Here is a 21,496-nt window from a genome sequence, read left to right as displayed (position 1 = left end):
CAGTCGTAGTTGATCACGAAGGTATTTGTCTATCAGTCGTAATCTAAATTTGGTTTTTACTATTTTCATTGTTGAAAATAATTTTTCACAAACTTAAGTTGTAGCGAACATGGCTTCAACAGAGCAAGCGAAAGAACGAAGCTTCGGATATTTATTTTTTGGCAAAGATTTGAAAAGTTCAACATTTGTCAAGTCCTTACATCTAGCTTTCATTTTACATCACATGTAAATCTGTGAGCTAACCGCATTATTCCTAAATCTGCTGAAAAAGGATCGACGTACAGAGATGATGATGATGATAATAATAATAATAATAATAATAATAATAATAATAATAATAATAATAATAATAATAATAATAATAATAACAATAACACAACCTTTTAATGTTTCATGAGTAACATGTATTATAATGCCGTTATATGTTATACAACCGTTTTCCTCGGTGAACAAATCATACATTTAGTATTCTCACCATATTGGCAGCAAAAAATGCGTCCTCCCATCCTACTTGAAACTTTCGTTTTTGTAGAGATACACGGTTTCGAGAGAGACATTGCGACGATACGCCACTCGCCGGTCAGAGACAAATACAAATGGAACGGAATTTGACTCCACTGAGTGAGAGTGTGGGGGTTGGGGGAGATAGTAAGCAAGAGAAATGCACATCTATCATTGCGAGCCACGATGTGCTCGCGAGTCACATTTTCGCCACTGCTGGTGTACAGTGATGCCTTCTAAACTGTGAAAGCATTTGCATCATCATCATCATCATCATCATCATCATCATCATCATCATCATCATCATCATCATCATCATCGCTTCCATGTCCCCAGGTGTGTTATGTAGTTCAGGAAAAGGAAAGTGATGTAACTATTTTACATAAATTATATAGAATTTAATAATCAATACATTACATTTTATGTACAATTTCATTGCAAAATTACACGCATTTCACATGGACTCAGAACGTGTTCGACCGATGTGCAAAGTGTCTCTTTTACGATTTAGCAAGCCAAGGAAAGGTCTTGTCACTGTAATACAGCCACCACATTTTGTCGCCTTACTGAAAAATGTCAGCATAGGTCATTGTAAGCCCATAATATTATATCTAATCTTCAATATCAGACGTACGTATGGAATATATAGAGCTTTCGAGAAGTTACTGTGCACTTGGATGACACAACCAGAGAAACTTCCGAAGTCAAGACTGCTTTGATTCGTGAATAAAATTATATAGATTATATTAAACTTTATCAGCTGGCAACCCCACGTTTCAGCAATAATTGTTGCAGTTGGCGCTTTGTATCGTGTAGACGCCATGGTTTGTTCCCGAGAAGAACGTGTTTTTCGTGTCGAGTTTGTTTCAGAAAGGCGATAGGTATAAGGAATTAGTGCAGGATAATTTTTTTTTGACAAAATACAGAAACAATTCCACATCGTAATGCAGTTCATGCCCTTATTGATAAATTCCGTGAGACAGTTTCAGTGAAGGTTGCCGAACAGAGTCATCCACCTGAACTTTCTAGGACAGGCAACATGATATTTGTGGCTCTGTGATTAAGAACCCATCAAAATAATTACGTAAGTTAGCACAAGACAGATAATATAAATCTCGCAATAGCGTATAAAACTGTTGGAAAATAATTAAAACTCTTCCTGTATAAAGCAATGGTAGTAAAATAACTAAAAGTTGCTGACCATGAAAGACGCTTAAGTTGGTACGAATAGTTTCAAAATTTAATTCGACAGAGAAGTGTTAATGTGCTTGATGTTACACTTTACACATATGAAGCCCGGTTTCACATTTTCGGCTAGATCAATTCACAGAAAACACTGTTATGCACGTCGGATAATTCTTACAGTTTACATGCCACACCACTACAGGTCAGAAACTTGAAGTTTCAGCTGGCATTTCCAGATGTCGCAATATTGATCCTACTTTATTTGATGAAACAAGCAGTAGCGAATGTTATTGCCCCGACTCCGTACAATTTAATTGGTCAACTTGAAATCAAGTACGTATGATTCCAACAAGAAAGCACAACTGCACATATAGCTGACAGAGCTATACAACTTTTTACTAAGATTTTTTGAGAACATTATGTATAAAAATTATGCCCCCACGCTCCCCGGACTTGACACCACCAGGCTTGAGATGCAGCAAAGTGCAGCGTAATCGATATCGCCTACGCCCATTTGATTAACTATTAACTGCAATAACGGTATGTTTAGGTAGCATTTCACAATAAGAACTGGTGAAATTGTTTGAAAATAAAATAAAACGGGTCCAGAATGATGCTTGTAAACATCACTTTCAACATCTATTATAAATTCATACTGGAAGTGCACACTGACTTTCCGAACACCTCGTATAACAAAACTTTTAGACTGAAGGAGAAAGTAGTGAAAGCGTTAAATTAAAAGAGAGATAGAAAATCCTGGATTTATCAATCACCATTCTGTGTCTGTGTCCAGCATAAGGTTATTTTGGTTCGTTAGTCTGGTACCTTCAAAACTGCATGGGGACATCATGGCATTAGTTGTGTGGTGTTTGGTCAAAAAACATGTTTTGAGATGCAGTCATTTTTATTATCACTTTTCCTGTATAATTCTAGTTTGCATACAAATGTGAATGAAAATAACGTAAGATTGGATGGAGATATCGCGGCTATACCAAACGAAAGAGAACTGTCTTTTAGGCTGCACTTTCAGCTAAAAAAAAAATACCATTTTTGGAGTTATGTTCTGACCAAACACGACAGAATTGGCATATTGAATTCGTGTTTTATATTCCTGTTTCGAATCAACTGCTCGGTGATGGACACAACAACAAACTGAGGTACTAAGCCCCGTATGCCAAGCTAGTGTCCAGACTGTCTCAAGACCAAGAACAGGTCAAGACCGGTCATTGGCAGTCTTGGCCCAGTCTCAACGAAATCCTGAGAAAATCTCAAGCGCGTCTTGAAAACTCGACTATATATACGAATTCTGTGTCGTTGTCTCGAGACAATCTCAAGACCGGTCTCAATCTCGACTGTGCATACGGGCCTAAATGTTTGATTTTATTACCTCGTTGGCAGCAAAAGTGATGACAATATCATAGTTTATGACCATGTCATATTAATGAATGATTTGAGAAATTTTTGTAACAGAGAATTTTCTCTGTACACACACCAATCATAAGTTATCCATAAGTCATTATTAGAGCCGTGACATCGGTATATTTGCATTAGTTTGAAGGTGAACATACGACGCCGGACAGAATGTAGTCGACGTGTTTCAAGTACAGGCAGCAGAAGCGAAATTGACACACCTAAGCAAGCACGTTCCGTGTTTTGTAGGCCTGTACGATTATTGCGTATTATAAAATCAAGACAATACAATCATTGTCGCTATAGGCTATAAGGGTTAACATCGGAAAGATTTAAAATGTTGAGGTTGAGAATAATTATTGGAATTGTTGTTTAAATTGTCACAAATGTGGTAAAACATAAGTCTGAAAAGATGTTTTATTTTTGTTAATATTTAAGAGTTTTGCATTACAGTTTTGGAATGCCGAAAAGGTAGGCCTATATGGCGTATGATAATATAAGTAAAAAGGTGTGTGCAAAATGAACACAGTAATACAAAAAAAAAAAAAAAAAAAACCGTGATTTCAATAAGTTACATTATGCAAAATTTCTCTCCGTTTAATGGATGATGTGAAATATTTTACATATGCGCCCTTGGTTTCAGCCGATGTAGAACGCAGTTTTTTTTATATAACAAGGTTATACTATCCGACACTCGGCGGCATTTTCATTTGAAACTTTGAAAATGAATGTTGTTTATTGCAGCAGGAACCGAAACCAGGCGAACAACATGCAAGAAAAGTAAGTTGCGGAATAGCTGTGATAAATAAATTAATATAACAAATATAGGGAAAATAAAATTGTACGCCATACACCTTTTCGGCATTCTAAAACTGTAATACAAAACTCTTAAGTATTAAAAAAAAACATCTTTTCAAGCTTACGTTTTACCACATTTGTGACAATTTAAGTATGGTTTCTCAACCTCATCAGCATTTTAGACCTTTCCAGTATTAATCCCTGTATATAATGATTGTATTTCCTTGATTTTATAATACGCAATAATCTTATACAAAACACGGAACATGCTGCTTAGGTATGTGTCAAATTCGCTTCCGCTGTCTGTACTTGAAACGCCGATTACATTCTGTCCGTCGTCGTATGTTCATCTCAAACTAATACAAATATACCGATGCCACGACCCTAGTCATTATGTAACATGACTCACTTTTTCAAATATAAACTGCACATAGAAGTATTGACGTTCTTTGTATTCCAAAGTCATGAAAAATAGTATAATTTTCTTATTTTTGTCAGACAATTGTATTTTGATGCGCAGGTCGTGATTTTACCACCTCGTTAGAGAGACAGATGTTGCCAGCATTTGGTGTACAGTAGCTCATGTTGTACTTTAGTGAGGATTTTAGTCGATCGACACTGCGCTGATAACGGGTCACGCTATACCAGTCGTACTGTATCACTTTCACTTCACTCCAATGATCGACTCCACAGAAAAAGAGATCTTAGGCTTCGGTTTTGGCGTTGTTTCTGTTGATTCTGGCACGTGTGTCGTCGTGGGAGACGGCTGGAGTGGCGGGGGCGGCCAGAGGTTGGCTGGTGGAGGCGGCACAAAAGGTAACAGCGTTAGGGGCAGGCCGGCCAGCAAGCGGTCCCTGAGCAGTGCCGCCTGTGCGTCTGGATGCGGCTGCAAGAGCAGCGTCGAGGGAAGCGCCGTCTCTAACTCTCGGTCCGCAAAAGCTCGCCTCTTTCTTATTCTATCGCTCAGAAATGACGGCAGAAGAGTTCCAGTCGGTGTCGGAAATCGTCCCAGCCTCTGTCGGTATCCTGACAACAAATGAGGAGCACAGTATCAAAGTTAGGCAACTCCATTTTTTGCGATTTCGAGATATTGATTGGATAAATCTTTCTTATGTCCCAGCCACTAATAAATAAATATAAAATACCTTGAAAATTCATTGGATTTATAGTATTGATTAGTAGAAGTTGATGTAATCACTGAGAGAGCTGTGAGCTCACCCAACTCACCCTAAACTACGTACCTTACTTATATACGAAAATCATGCGTGAACGAAGAATACCGCCATATTTTTTTAATGTAACAGGTTTCAGTGTTCCAACATAGTAATAATATACACACCTAATCAAACATACCCTAACGTTTCTTATAATACTACACACCTACTCAAACCTAACCTAACCTGTCAATACACACCTAATCAAACCTAACCTAACCTATCACACACCTGTAGTAACATTCCTCACATTTAGTATCATTTCGTTTTCATGTATTGTCGGCTCTGCCAATCTTGTCGGTTTCTATCTAGTGGAAATGGATCGTACTAATACTACTACTAATTCGAAGAAGAAGCAATGGCGATTTTCATAATATTTACATTTTACATGTTTCGTGATATGCTAAATGTGTTAATGTAGTAATAATTCTCTATATAACTTATAGTACAATAAGATTTGAAATGTGATTGTGATAAAAGTATTGAAAATTGATTTATAGCACCACATTTGCAGTGATAAAAGTGTGCAATATTCGTTCAGTGGCTGGTGGATGCTCTAGATTGACCATTGATTGTTTTTCATAGAATTTTGTGTGCTGAATGCGATTCTGGAACTATTTAGGTTCAAAAACGGACAGAACAGAGCGAAAATAGCACTTAATTGTGCGCTTTAGAATAAAAAATGTAGACAACTCCACTGTGGCTTGGTTTCAAATTAGGACAATTCCTTCAGTAGCCAATGAGAAGCCTACATTCGTACCATCTTTTCATATCACGCATCGCGAATCTAACATGGCTGATTGTTTATATAATCGGTTTGTAGATGAATAAGTACTATTTTAGGCCTACGTAAATTTGCTTTGAAACCGAGTTGGAATAGACTTAGATTCAAAAGTAGACCATTTCACTTTAAATATGGCTTCGTTTGGTTTCAAAAACAGACAACTCCACTTTAAATATGGCTTCATTTGGTTTCAAACACAGACAACTCCATGATTTAGTTTCAGAGATGGACAACTCCACTTTTTAAACTTAAATTTCGACCTGAATATTAATTTTAATCACATTTTGAGACTGAAAAAAATATTACTATGACCCATGAGAATGTTTTACAAAAATGTACGTATAACGGTGACATTGGTTTCCAAGGATCTAGTTTTTCGCCTCTCCTGTAAAAAAAAAAAAAGCAAAAGCGGAGTTGTCCAACTGTGATACCTAGCTCCTCAAATAAGCAAAGATAGTGAATACAAAACATTACGTATAACTGGGAAGATTTAACATGAGCTAAACACGCGCAGAGGAGAAGGCATGATGATGTGATGTCAACATAGTCTACTGCGCGTACCAAAGTTGAGATTATTACTGGGAAGGCAAGACATGAACCAGTCAGCTAACGCTTATCATCAAAGATTCTCGTAGGATTCACTGGGATTTGTGATAGTCGGAGTAGTTGTGTTATACAAGGTAAACCATAAGTAATGTCATTAATTTTAATGGGTTATTCTTCGCGATATTTCAAACAAAACAGTTTAATAAAATTTTGCTTGTTTTTGCTTCCTTTTCGAGATAAAAATTGTTTTACGTGGAACATTTCATAGCGTGTTTTGGGAAAGCCGAATACCGAATATGCTCTGTCAAATTTAAGAGAGCAGTGTATGTGATAACTAGGAACCGTATGCTTGCCAGGGCGTACGGAGATAAAGTTAGTTGTTCATAGACTGTATTGGCGTGACGTCATGTTTCGCGCGTGACACAGGTACTATTAGGGAACATTTGAATCTTGTTTGTGTGCAGATGATGTTCTGTTCATGATTCAAAACTAGACCCGCAGACTGTTCACAATGCATTCTAGTGGTAAAGAATGACACTTCGATGACCTTGCCTACAATTTAAATTCTTTATTAATTTATTTGATTGATTTCATTTTACTGGCAGAGTTAAGGCCTTATCTTCAACTCAACCAGAATAAATATACATAGGAAATATTATAAGTAGACGGCGGGATTGGGATACCTTTACGGCGGCAATAGGTTGATGCACAACGAATCTTAGACATGTGACGTTACTCTCGTAGGTACATTTTGTTAAGAACTCAAAATGACCTGTCAGCCGTCCCGTTGCGCGCTGTAGGAACCGAACCTAAGCCAGCAGAGTACTGTGCGCAGTCACAGTGAACAGTTTTCTGACATTAGTGCCGAGGTTGTTTGTCACAGTGTTTACGTGCACAGTAGAGCGTTTCATTTAGGCACAGTGAAAACGTAAACAAAGTGCAGGTAACGTGTGGGTGAGGTCGAGCCGTGCGATAAACACGAGGGATGCACAAGGTTTCAGTTACAATTAATTATATTAGTTAACATTAATTGACATATTTTCCAAAAAACACAAAATAAAAGAACACAAATTGCATAACATTATATACACATTTTAACAAATAAGGAATTGTAATGTTGAAATAATTCAATATAACAAATCAAATTTTGTTACTTAGTCTATATGATTTTGTTTTCAAGCAGCATTTTTACGATCATGAATTTCATTCTCTGTATGACTAACATAATAGCACCGTCTTCTGTACTGTACCTGAATAAATTGAACTTTGAGAAGGGATAGCCTAAATTATCATGTTTAGGAAATAGTGTTGTCACTTCAGACCAATATACTGTAGTTTTGTTAATTCGGCCACAGAAGAAGGTGATATTATGTTAGTCATACACAGAATGAAATTTATGACCGTAAAAATGCTGTTTGAAAGCAACATCATATAAGTAGCAAAATTTGATTTGTTATATTGAATTATTTCAACGTTACAATTGCTTGTTTGTTAAAATGTGTATATGATAAAGTTATGCAATTTATGTTATTTTGTTTTGTGTGTTTTTGGAAAATATAATTTCAATTAATTCTCCGCCATAAATGTTGTTACTAAAACCTTGTGCATCCCTCGTGTTTATCGTACGGATCGTCCTCTCCCACACGTTACCTGCGCTTTGTTTACGTTTTCACTGTGCCTACTGTATTTGGTAACGTGTACAAGTGTAATGTCGAAACACCAGTCGTATTATTTGCATTCACCATTGACATCCTGTGATGATGAACGATCGTTCTCAAAATATAAAAACTGTTTGAGTGATCGCCGCAGGACGTTTCTTTTCGCAAATCTTCGGATGTATTTTGTTGTTCATTGTAATGCCGGCAACGAAACCGAAGAAGACGGAACCTTGCATTTACAAGGTATGTATTTATATATGTTTATGTCCGCAGTGTATGCCCAGTACCGAGTATGTGAAAGCTATAGTCAATGCTTGCGTACATTGATTGCTGAAGTATCCAGGTTCCACCCTCTAATTATAAGTAACAGCAATATAGAAAAATGGAATAATAATAATGATAATAATAATAATAATAATAATAATAATAATAGCAAAATGTAGATGTGATTAGATATATAGTATGTAAGTCTAAGAGTAAAATAAATACAGTGTAGTGTCAAATAAGATAATTTGGACCAAACGAATGATTAACATAATGAAGGAAAATGTAATATATTAAAAATTAAAATCATATTCTACAAAAATAATATTTGAAGAAAGATCATATTCTAGAGATTAAAAGCAGCTTTTTACAATCGGCTTTTGACAGCAGTCAATATCTGACAGCCCCTTTACATTATGTACATTAGTATACGCAATTTTTACTATTTCTACTATTCTAAAGTATGTAGGGTTACATTGATCGAACATATTTATATATTATACACTATTTACGAAATAAGTAGGCTATAGCATTATTAAATAAAATACCTTCTATTACAGTACACAACACTGTAAATAATGTGTAATTAACGTAGGCCTAAAAATGGTAAATATTAGTGTAATTTTTAAAGTTGTCCATGTTTTATTCTGCCCAACTTGACCAAATGGAAGTCGCATGAGCTGCCAGTCAAGTACTTTGCTTGCATATGCATGCTCGTCGTCTACTTACAAACTTCGGCAATACTTAACCTTGTAGCCTCGTAGGACAAAGCACGGTCCCTAATGATAACAGATAATTGAAAGAATTTTAGTTTTGCCCTTTGAATATGCAGAAATTTGGTCCGAACAAATGTAACTTTTCGTTCTGCAAAAGATTAAATATGCAGAAATTTGGTCCGAACAAATGTAACTTTTCGTTCTGCAAAAGATTAAATTTCTGCACATTTGAAGGACAAAACTAAAATTCTTTCAATCATTTATTATCACAATACACTGCTCTCTTAAATTGACTGAGCATGTAGTGGCTTTTCCAAAACACGCTATGAAATGTTTCATATAAAACAATTTTTATCTCGAAAATGGAGTAAAAACGAGCAAAATTGTATTAATCTTTTTGGTTTGAAATATCTCAAAGAATAACTACCTGAAATTAATGACATCCTGTAGATATTTTCCTAGTAATTCTATTCCTTTTGCCATTTTAATTCAGTTCAGTCATGTAGTTCATCTCATTTAATTTATAATTTCTAATCGAGGAAAGTAGATTTCGATCCCCAGAGGATTCTCTTGAGATTATTGACGGTTAAAGCAGCTGTGGTTAGTGGCATTGAAAATGAATAAAATAGTGTAATTTCATTCAACATCATTCTTGCTTATCTTCAGTTTTCGTATCTGCCTGTCTCGGAGTAATTTAATTATAATACAAAGAAGTTTTAAAATTGGCCTGACCTAAGGTGACAAATTACGAAGGGTGGTGATTTTAATTTACATTTTCTTAAGCAAAACGATGACAATGATGATATTTAAGTATTACTATTAATATTACTACTTCGTTATTGTTTCATTGTATATTTCACTTCTGGTATTGTGAAAGAGAAGCCTCATGGCCTTAAGTCGAACTTACTTGCTTAATTAATTACTTCCTTACAAATGGCTTTTAAGGAACCCGCAGGTTTATTGTCGCCCTCACATAAGCCCGCCATCAGTCCCTATCCTGTACAAGATTAATCTAGTCCCTATCATCATATCCCACCTCCCTCAAATCCATTTTAATATTATCCTTCTATCTAAGTCTCGGCCTTCCCAAAGGTCCTTTTCTCTCCGGCCTCCCAACTAACATTCTGTATGCATTTCCGGATTCGCCTATACGTACTACATGCCCTGTCCATCTGAAACGTCTGGATCTTGTTATCTAGTCTGCTGTCAAAAAATCTGAAAGTTAGAATTTATAAAACAGTTATATTACTTGGACTCTCACTTTGAGAGAGGAACAGAGATTAAGGGTGTTTGAGGATAAGGTTCTTAGGAAAATATTTGGGGCTAAGAGGGATGAAGTTACAGGAGAATGGAGCAAGTTACACAACGCAGAACTGCACGCATTATAACTCTACCAAAATAAATAAATAAATAAATAAATAAATAAATAAATAAATAAATAAATAAATAAATAAATAAATAAATAAAGTGAATGAATGAATAAATTAAATGAATGAATTTATAAATAAATATTCCGCGCCACAAGTATGAATAGACTGCAATCACCGAACAAGAGAATATACAATATATTAATTTATTATTATTTTGTCGACAAAGTCGGGGTTCTTAGGACAGCGAGAAAGAGAGATAGAGAAGCACAGAATAATGCTTCTAGATATTTGTTAACACTCCTTGTAATTCATTGCTATTTTTAAAAGTGATATTGTTTTATTATTGCCATTATTATTATTATTATTATTATTATTATTATTATTATTATTATTATTATTATTATTATTATTATTATTATTATGGGAGGATAATATTAAAATGGACTTGAGTGAGATGGGATATGATGATAGAGACTGGATTAATCTTGCACAGGATAGGGACCGATGAAGGGCTTATGTGGGGGCGACAATGAAGCTGCGGGTTCCTTAGAAGCCATTTGTAAGTATTATTATTATTATTATTATTATTATTATTATTATTATTATTATTATTATTATTATTATTAAATATCATAGTTATTAGTAGTCAGACATTTCTTATTTTGTTCCTGAATTCGAAATTGTTTCATGGTCGTTGGAACAAAATGGCTGGAATGTATAGTGCCTGGAACTGTCTATTGTCATGGTTAGTCGCTTTTATTAACTCGATACCCATTTAAACAATGATTTTTTAACTCTAAGTTGAGAAATTTAATTGAATGTTCCTAATATTTGTTAATATTAATTATGCTGGTCGGAAAAAATTATTTATTTATTATTATTTTTTTTTACGTTGTCATGTCATGAGGAAGCGCATGAAATTTAATATTCACTGTTTGTTAAAGTTCACGTAACACTGACACGTCCATTTGCGACTAAATTCTCGCAGCTGTTAGGTGCTGTAGATCATTTACAAAGTATCTGAAAGCGGTTAAATTGCCTGGTAACGGGTTTCAAACGCGGGCGAGCCTGGGGTAATAGGTTTATCTGTAGGAATGACAGACTTGTGCATGTGAGGAGCAGATGGGAAGTCAGCTGACCCGCCCTGGTCCTTATTAATGACCGCCCAGATGTGCGAGGGCTTTCTTAACGATGTTCCCAGATTCGGTGCCACGCTGTCTGTCAACCGTGAGTACTTCAGTGCACAAAGGAACTAACTGTCATTCATATTTCTACTTTAGCGAAAACAAGGCAATGTGTCAATGAGTGACTTGATACTAAAAGGATACCATTTCCGACAGATTCTGTATCATTTCTGTCATAGATTGCGGCATTGATTCATAATATTCCATGAGTACTACTCTGATTTCCTTAATGTTCTGTTTGAATAAACAAATATTACTCCGTTTCACGTCGGGGTTAACTCCGAATTCGCGAAATAAGCCCATGCTGTACCACTGAGCTACCGAAGGGTTTTACCACAGTCTAGTATATACAGTCACGAAGTTTAATACATAGTAAATATGCATCCATAGATAGTTGCTAACCACTAGGATCACTACTATCGCCTCATTACAGACAATGCGAAATAGTACCTCCACAATCTATTGTTCCTAGCACCCTCATAAACTCAAGCTTCCTGACTGTATATACCAGAGTGTGGTTATACGGACATATTAATTAAGGATAGGGTAATTCCGGGGGAGATAGCCATGCGGGTGAGACGACCAACCGCTCTTATTTTTATTCTAATCATCTGTTTCGAATGTAAATCGGTTTGCCGCCAGATGCTAATTAAACGAAGTGACTGTTGCACCTGCGAAAACGTAAGGTTATTATTTCCGCGTTTTGTAGCCGTTCGTGAGTCTGTGAGCAAGCAATAATTTTTCACCTTCTGAAATAACAATAGAGAAATACTGCATTTTGTGAGGAAATTTTCTGGAAACATTATTAAAGAGGTAAGGCATCTTTAAACATTCTATCTTAACTATATTTCTTCTCTTCACTGTTGCCAGTTTTTATTACGCGGTATGGCCATCTCTCTCGTAAAAAAGGAGAGATGGCCAGCATTTTTCCGGGATAGATGGCCTACAATTGAGGAATATTATTATGTTAAAAGTATCGTAATTTCTAGATTCCGATAAAATATAAAGCAAAGTCCGGCAGCAATCGCGTCTTTGGACTGAAGATGACTAACACACCGTGCTTTTGAAGTCATTAAATATGACACTTCTGTACGTCAAGCCTTCATTACATTTCATATTCCAAGAAAAGCCCTGGAAAGTAGAGCTAAAACAGACAATTCTACAAAGGGTGCAATGGGACCAAGTGACACATAAGCAATGACAATGGATGTAGGTTTGTTCGCCATATTAAATATGCAGGAACATGGATTTTCCCTTACAGGGACCGATGTCTATAGTCTCGCTTACATTTTTGCTGAAGAACTTGTCAATATTCTCTGACTGGCTGACAAGCAAGCATTCTGATGGGGGCAGATAAAAAAGTTATATTTTTTTAACCATGTTAATAACGTCAAAAGAAGTGCTTATACAAATTTTGGCCACTTGACCGCAATTACGAGGGCCGTAAAAAAAGTTCGCCAGGGGTCGTTAACAGAAAGAAAACACAATTTAATTCAAAAAATTTATTGGAACAGACACAGCAATTGTTGAGCTATATTTTTCAACACATTCCACACCGGAATGAGACATTTGTCATGTCATGGGATCGGTAGAGAGGTGCAGGCGGCTGTCCAACGCTGGTTTCGATCCCAGGAAGCTGACTTCTACGACACAATGGTACAAAAATTGATCCCATGGTATGAAAAATGTCTCAATTCCAGTGGGAGATACGTTGACAATTACCGCAACAATTGCTGTATCTGTTTCAATAAATATTTCCATGTAATTGTGTTTTTTTCTGTAAACGGCTCCAGAGAAAATCACTTTCTGGATGGCCTGGTAATTACGGTCGAGTGGCCAAAATTTGTATAAGCACTTCTTTTGACATTATTAATATGGCGGAAGAAAAAAAAATAACTTTTTTATCTGTTTGCTTGTGAGACATTTCCTATCCCGGAAACCAACTGGAAAAGATACTGTTACTTTGACCTTTCAGGATTTTGTTTCATTAACATGTTCATAAGGTCCCGGGTCGTGGCCTAAGACATCCTGCCCAGGACTCGCGTTACGGAATTCGCGCTGGTTCGAGTCCTCATGGGGGAAGAAATTATCTCATGAAATTTGAGCCAGTGTATGGGACCGGTGCCCACCCAGCATCGTGATGCACTTGGGTAACTACGATAGATAGCGAAATCCGGTTAAGAAAGCCTGCTGTAACGGCTCAGAGGATCATCGGGCTAATCACACGATACCGCCATTTGGTTGGATGATCGTCCACCTCTGCTTCGACATGTGGACGTGAGGCCAGCAGCCGGCTGGTCGATCATGGTCCTTCATGGGCTGTCGTGTCTCGGATTATTATTATAATGTGTTCATAAGCGTTTCAATTTATTTCTGTGTTGCTTTAAGGAAAATTCACTAAAAGAGGAAAAAAAATAAAAAATAAAAAATAAAAAATAAAGTTGTTGAAAAATTTCAAACAATCATAATTATGCACTTAGACACAATATTTATGTGTCCAGTGCATATAACCTAATTGTTTTACAAAAAATTGTTATGAATTTACTTAAAAATAATGGTGGCCATCTATCCCTATATCCTATGGCCATCTCACCCATATATGTTGGGTGAGATGGCCAGTGGCCTATTATATTTCAAACGTATTTTTTTATTACATCAGTGAATTCTATGCCCCCTGAGGCACTGTAGTGGAGAAATATAACCTAGAAGGAACGTATTTGATTTGTTTCGTATTTCTTTACCAATCGGTTACCCTGTTCTAAGTGATTTAAAAAACTATGGCCATCTAACCCGGAATTACCCTATAATAAATACTAGTGGCTTGTGGAGCAAATGCTGCAAACTAAGTCCATTAGACGTTCAAAAAAAATTTTTTCAGATTTATTTTCGATGAAGAATACCAGACATTTTGAAAGTTATTTCCTTCCATAATAATGAAACATTATCCCTCTGAATGGTTTTTTTATGCCAAATACTTTTTCTTGAACCTATCCACCTTCAGGTTTTGAGTTTCAACGCGAAAACGCAAATAACAATGTCAGGACGATCAGGTGGGCTTTTCATGTGGGAGTAAAGCAATAGCTATTTCAGGTGATTGTAGATTGTAGGGGAAAGTTAAAAAAATATCAGGTTTGCTATGCTTTCGATCAATAGACGTAGCATCTTGGTATAGCTGCCGCATGGCGAGCTTGAAATGTAAAGGGTGAAATCATTTTATCCTGGTAAGAGATCTTGCTGAAATGATCGGGAGAATACAAAATTTTCTAGGCCTCTTATTTTATCAGCAAGTAATACCTTTTGGTCTTTCCTTAGGAATTGTAATTTTTGCGTTCTCTTGAGCCATTACTGAAGAGAATGACGCATATAAATATCTACACCACACCGCCATTAAATATATGAAAAAGACCCAACTCCACTTGATTAATAACTATAAAAATATTTTATTTTTAATAACAATATTATTGTCTTACGTAAGTTTTTAGTTGTGTGTGTGTATGTATGTATGTATGTACTCGTATGTATGTATGTATGTATGTATGTATGTATGTATGTATGTATGTATGTATGTATGTATTTATATACATACTACATAGCCACAACTCAGTAAATTATAGAAATTAAGATCTAATTTCAGATATTCTCAACATCTACTTAAATAACCCCAAAACGTTTCACTTTCATATCATCAATATAGCATTAATATGTATAATTAATGAAAAATAGTCATATCATGGCATTAAATACAATAATATTTAATTTCTAATGGTAGTAATATCATCAAACCATCTCAAGTTTTGTAGATTTTAATATCCAATACACAGCTGTACTCAGAAAATTACACACCGCAGAATCAGATCTGTAAATTTTATTATTTTAGTAAGCCTTGAGTTTTTAATAACCAATTGAATTTGAGCTCTGAATATATCAGTAATTCTGCAGGTCATGGCCTTCGTGTAATAGCCTATTGTTATTGTAGTGTGTGTTTTGTTTTATTCTGAAATGCAATTAGTTCCCAAAACTGAAGAAAAATGGATTTTGCAAAATAGGAAAATTATGTAGGAAAACTAACGCTTCACTGAAAGTTACTATTTTTCTGAAAATACTTGGATGCCAAGATTCAAAATAACGGGTCATTCATTAAAATCCGTTCAGCCGAAATTAGAAGTCTGTATGACACCCACCAAAATCAAAACGAATGGAAACAATTTTCACGAATTGTTTTAATTAAACAAATGTGTTATATACACTTAAGTTTAAAACGAAATTTCCAAATTTGTTTTACATACCAAGGATAAATACTGAATCCCACAAAAATTCTCCAGTTTTCCAAATGTTACAGTTATACAATAAATTACATCCTCATCCGAATATTGATATTTTCAATATGAATTTCTCTTGGTATAGAATTATTTGTTATCATATTTTACAGAATATTGTTGTTAGTTAATTTGAAGCTACTTTCACACCTTATTTCAATTTCTCTTTTTTTTCTTTCTCTTATTTCTATTTTGTATCAGTTTTTAATAAGTGTACGGTATGTTTCCTTTTCCTTGTTTATGTTTTATAAATTAATTTGTTAGTCATGAATATTGTAATTGGGCTTTGCCTGTTAGGTTCAACAACAAATAAATAAATAAATAAATAAATAAATAAATAAATAAATAAATAAATAAATAAATAAATAAATAAATAAATAAATATTGTTTTAGTACATTTCGACTTAAGCAGTGTACAAACCATATTAAATATCTATTTATTGTGATCGAATAAGAATTATTGGTCTTGTTATATTCTATTGGTAAAACAAGTGTAAATTCTTGTACTTTCTTAATTTCGTTTGCCATAAAGATTCAATTAATTTTCCTTACGTAATAGGTACTCTATATTTTTCAAAATAAAATATAAATTCCTACGAATAATTGCCTTGTACACGTACAGACAGATTTATTTCTGCTACTACGATGCTGTAAATAAATCAGATGAGACACACTTTATTTATTGAGATTCTTTAAATAATGAAGTTATTCCTGAGCCCTGTCACGTATGACCCACCCCCACAGTTGTTCAATCCTTGCTCAGCACACTCATCCCTCCATCGTCCTCGGTACGAAATACGTATGTAAAATCATTGTATGTAATGTTTCCTTGACAGCCCGGGACAAGTACTTTTGTCATCTGGTCTGTTGTCAAAAATTCAAAAGTTAGAATTTATAAAACAGTTATATTACCGGTTGTTCTGTATGGTTGTGAAACTTGGACTCTCACTCTGAGAGAGGAACAGAGATTAAGGGTGTTTGAGAATAAGGTTCTTAGGAAAATATTTGGGGCTAAGAGGGATAAGTTACAGGAGATTGAGAAAGTTACACAACGCAGAACGGCACGCATTGTATTCTTCACCTGACATAATTAGGAACATTAAATCCAGACGTTTGAGATGGGTTGGGCATGTAGCACGTATGGGCGAATCCAGAAATGCATATAGAGTGTTAGTTGGGAGACCGGAGGGAAAAAGACCTTTGGGGAGGCCGAGACGTAGATGGGAAGATAATATTAAAATGGATTTGAGGGAGGTGGGGGAAGATAATATTAAAATGGATTTGAGGGAGGTAGGATATGATAATAGAGACTGGATTAGTCTTGCACAGGATAGGGACCGATGGCGGGTGGCGGGTGGCGGGCTTATGTGAGGGCGGCAATGAACCTCCGGGTTCCTTAAAAGCCATTTGTAAGTAAGTAAGTAAGTAAGTATTAGATGAATTCTTTGTTCGTCAGTTAACTATGCATATTTTAAGGTCCTATCTAGCTTCGGTCCACAACAAATCTTTGCTTAAAAAAAAAAAAAAAAAAAAAAAACTAAAAAATCAACGAAGATGAAGGCAACAAAGTTAGCCCAAATCGTGATAGCTGCAATAAAGAACCTACAGGAGTCCGACGGTTCTGCCCTTCGCAAAATAGCAGAGTAGGCCCTACATCTCTGCATGCTTCCTTACAGTTGGGAGCACGCTGATGCGGCAGTTAGTGACAACACTGACACGACGCATCATGTAGGTATACTGAGGATAATGAACGGCCGCCGGTATCAGCTCCTCCAGTATCTATCCTAAGATAGATCCCCGAGGAGTTGGTACCGGCCGTTCATTATCATTATCAGGTATTTAAGTACTTGTCCCGGACTGTCAAGGAAACACTACATACAATGATTTTAAACAGTCTTGAACAGTGTGCATTCCTCAATCAACGGATGTATAAAGAATTACTAGTGACTTGTGCAGCAAATGCTGCAAACTAAGTTCATTAAAAGTGCAAATTAAAATTTTTCAAATTTATTTCCAATGAAGAATACCAGACATTTTGGAAGTTATTTGCTTCCATAATAATGAAACACACCCCTCTGAATGGTTTTCTTTACGCTAAATACGTTTTATTGAACCTATATATCTTCAGTTCTTGAGTTTCAATGCGAAAACGCAAGTAACAATGCCAGGACGATCAGTCGGTTTTTCATGTAGGCGTGAAGCAATAGCTATTTCAGGTCATTGCGGATTGTAGGTGAGAGTTAAGAAAATATCAGGTTTGCCATGCTTCCAAACAATAGACATAGCGTCTTGGTATAGCTGCTGCATGTTTCGTGAACTACCTTGAAACGTAGAGGGTAGAATCATTTTATCCTGCTAAGAGATCTTGCTAAAGTGATCGGGACACTATAACATTTTGTAGGCCTCTTATTTTATTAGTAAGTAATACCTTTTGGTCTTTCCTTAGGCATTATAATTTTTGCGCTTCCTCCAGACAATACTGAAGAGAATCACACATATAAATATCTATATCACTTACTTACATATGGCTTTTAAGGAACCCAAAGGTTCATTGCCGCCCTCACATAAGCCCACTATCGGTCCCTATCCTGAGCAAGATTAATCCAGTCTCTACCATCATATCCCACCTCTCTCAACCCCATTTTAATATTATCCTCCCATCTACGTCTGCCTCCTTCAAGGTCTTTTCCCTTCAGGTCTTTCAACTAACACTCTATATCTATTTCTAGGTTAATCCATACGTGTTACATGCGCTGCCATCTCAAACGTCTGGATTTATTGTTCCTAATTATGTTAGGTGAAGAATGCAATGCGTGTAGTTCTGCGTTGTGTAACTGTCTCCATTTTCCTATAACTTCATCCCTCTTAGCCCCAAATATTTTCCTAAGCATCTTATTTTCGAACATCCTTAATCTGTGTTCCTCTCTCAAAATGAGAGTCCAAGTTTCACAACCATAAAAAACAACCAGTAGCATAACTGTTTTATAAATGCCAACTTTCAGCTTTAAATATCTACACCACACCGCCATTAAGTATATGGAAAAGACCCATAGCACTTAATTAATAACTATAAAAATATTTCATTTTTAATAACAATATTGTTATCTTACGTAAGTTTTGTATAGAATAGCCTACTATATAGCCGTCACTCAGTAAATTATCGAAATGAAGATCTAACTTCAGATATTCTCTACGCCTACTTATATAACCCCGAAAGGTTTCACTTTCATATTATCATTAAAGCATTAATCTGTATAATTAGTGACAATACTCACATCATGGCATTCAGTATAATAATATTTCATTTTTAATGCTAATAATGTCATCAAACATTCTTAAGTTTTGTGGTTTTTAATATCCAATACACAGACAGTTGTACTCAGAAAATTACACACCAGAGAATCTGACCTGTATTTTTTGTTTTGTTTTGTTATTTAACGATGCTGTAGTTCACACCTGTGGAGTAACGGTCAGCGCGTCTGGCCGCGAAACCAGGTGGCCCAGATTCGAATCCCGGTCGGAGCAAGTTACCTGGTTGAAGTTTTTTCCGGGGTTTTCCCTCAACCCAATATGAGTAAATGCTGGGTAACTTTCGGTGCTGGACCCCGGATTCATTTCACCGGCATTATCACCTTCATTTCATTCAGACGCTAAATAACCTAGATGTTGATACAGCGTCGTAAAATAACCCAATAAAATAAAAATAGATATTAGAAAACGCAACTTCGGCACTATATCGTCATTGTTCCTGCAATAACTCCTATGTGATATATTTATCGATTTTCAGATTTTTGCTCTGTTAAATAACTTAAATAGTGATACAGTAAATAATAAAATCTCCTATAAGTAATTATATTTCTTTCTCCCGAAAATGTAAGAATTCACAATCTTCTATGTACCACTGACATAGAATGAACAAATATGTTTTTTCTTCCTACTGAAAAAATTTATATTTTGCACATAGGAGTTATTGCAGGAACAACGACGATATTTTATATCGTTTATGGTTTGATGATTTAATGTCGTGAGTCGTGTTTAATGTGATGAAAGTGTGTTTAAGAGAGTATGGATATAGAAATCAGTTAGGAAGTTATAAAATTGAAAAAAGATGTGGGAAAATTAAAAAGTGGCTAGTTAATAAATATAGTTACCGATTGACGTTTATTGTAAAAAAAGTAATTCTTAGAAAGTGATGTAGTGAAGTTTATGAAAGATGATCTTAGTGATAGTATTTACAATTTTCTATAGTTTTTTCTCAATGTTGATTGTGGTTAAGAAATGAATGACCAAACTAAAGTGAACTAGATACTCATGTCAAGATTTAATAAGATTATTATGATGACGTGCATTACTGTAGATAGAAAAAAGATCCCAATGAGTATAACCGTATGAAATGTTAAAAGTTTTTAAGTAGGAATGTTAATATAGGGATTTTAATTAGGATAGTCAGTTAAAATTTAAGAACGATATTTTGATAAAATAATAATGATTAACATATTAATATTCTATAGAACAGAAGGAGTTTAATATAATGTAGAAAGACGGAATTATATATAAATTTAGTTAGCAAGATTAGAATGCTGGAAGGAACGTAAGTGTGGAACGAACAGATGGTGGACATTTAAGAACAATAAGAAGAAATTGACTGTTTGGAGTCAAGTTAATAGCGAGAGTAGAAGAGTTCTTAGTTTAACAGGCTGTCGGGATTGCATGCTAATTGTAGGTATATGTAATAGAAAGTTATGGTGAAACCCGTATGCATGAGTTGTGGTACACCATAACTACTATAAATGTTCATGACAAATATCTATCTGTATCGTTTATGATTATAATGGTGCCATAGACCCTTGTTGCATGGATAACGATTGCGATGCTCTCTTAAGAAATCTTCGTGACATGCGGAAACATCTCTCCTTGATAGCCTCCACTTCCTTCCTCAACATTCCTTTACACGTCCTTCGCGGATCTGTAGAGATTGATGTTCTCAAATCGGGAGGCCAAGGCCCTTCATGAACTGTAAAACCCGATGAAGAAAAAGATGATCTGAAATAGCAGAACGTGCACTGAGTTCCGTAAGGGAGGGAATAGGTGAGAATTTGATAAGTTTGGGTCAAAAATCACATTTTTAGTTTGTTGTAGAAAATTAAACTAGAATGCTTAGGCCATACTTTGACGGAGTTTAAGAACCCTACTTCCGTTGTGTCATTAATTACGCCATCTTTAAAAAGGCTGCATCCCCCCCCCCTCCACTTCTCTGCATTCACATTGTTAAGGATTCCATAAATTTTATGCTAGAAAGCTGACATTTTTATTGCTTGTTCTTAACAAAGTTATGTTAGATTTTTTTAAAGAATAATTTTAGTAAGAAATAAAATGTGTGCATGCACGCTGTCAATTTTATAAATTTAATTATGAATAGGTTTGTCTTTTTTTCCTCTTTTACAGGGTAAAACTAAAAAAATGTGAGAACATAGGCACTTTCTGATATTTTACATTATAAAACAATCATCATCATCATCATCATCATTCTTCACGAATTAGGCCTCTCTA

General features: G+C 35.3%; 1 protein-coding gene across 1 annotated transcript in view; it reads right to left on the bottom strand.

The window, feature by feature from the left end:
* Positions 1 to 873: 873 nt before the first annotated feature.
* The window catches only part of dmrt11E (doublesex-Mab related 11E), a 46,697-nt gene continuing 26,074 nt past the window's right edge, over positions 874 to 21,496 (bottom strand). The window contains exon 4 of the mRNA XM_069826124.1: positions 874 to 4,920. Within this exon, the coding sequence (XP_069682225.1) occupies positions 4,559 to 4,920 (362 nt within the window). The 3' untranslated portion in view covers positions 874 to 4,558. The remainder of the gene's footprint in view (positions 4,921 to 21,496) is intronic.

The sequence above is a fragment of the Periplaneta americana genome, chromosome 5, assembly GCF_040183065.1.
Source record: "Periplaneta americana isolate PAMFEO1 chromosome 5, P.americana_PAMFEO1_priV1, whole genome shotgun sequence".
Lineage (NCBI taxonomy): Eukaryota > Metazoa > Arthropoda > Insecta > Blattodea > Blattidae > Periplaneta > Periplaneta americana.
Note: the sequence above shows the minus strand (reverse complement) of the source record. Positions and strands in the feature narration are given on the sequence as shown.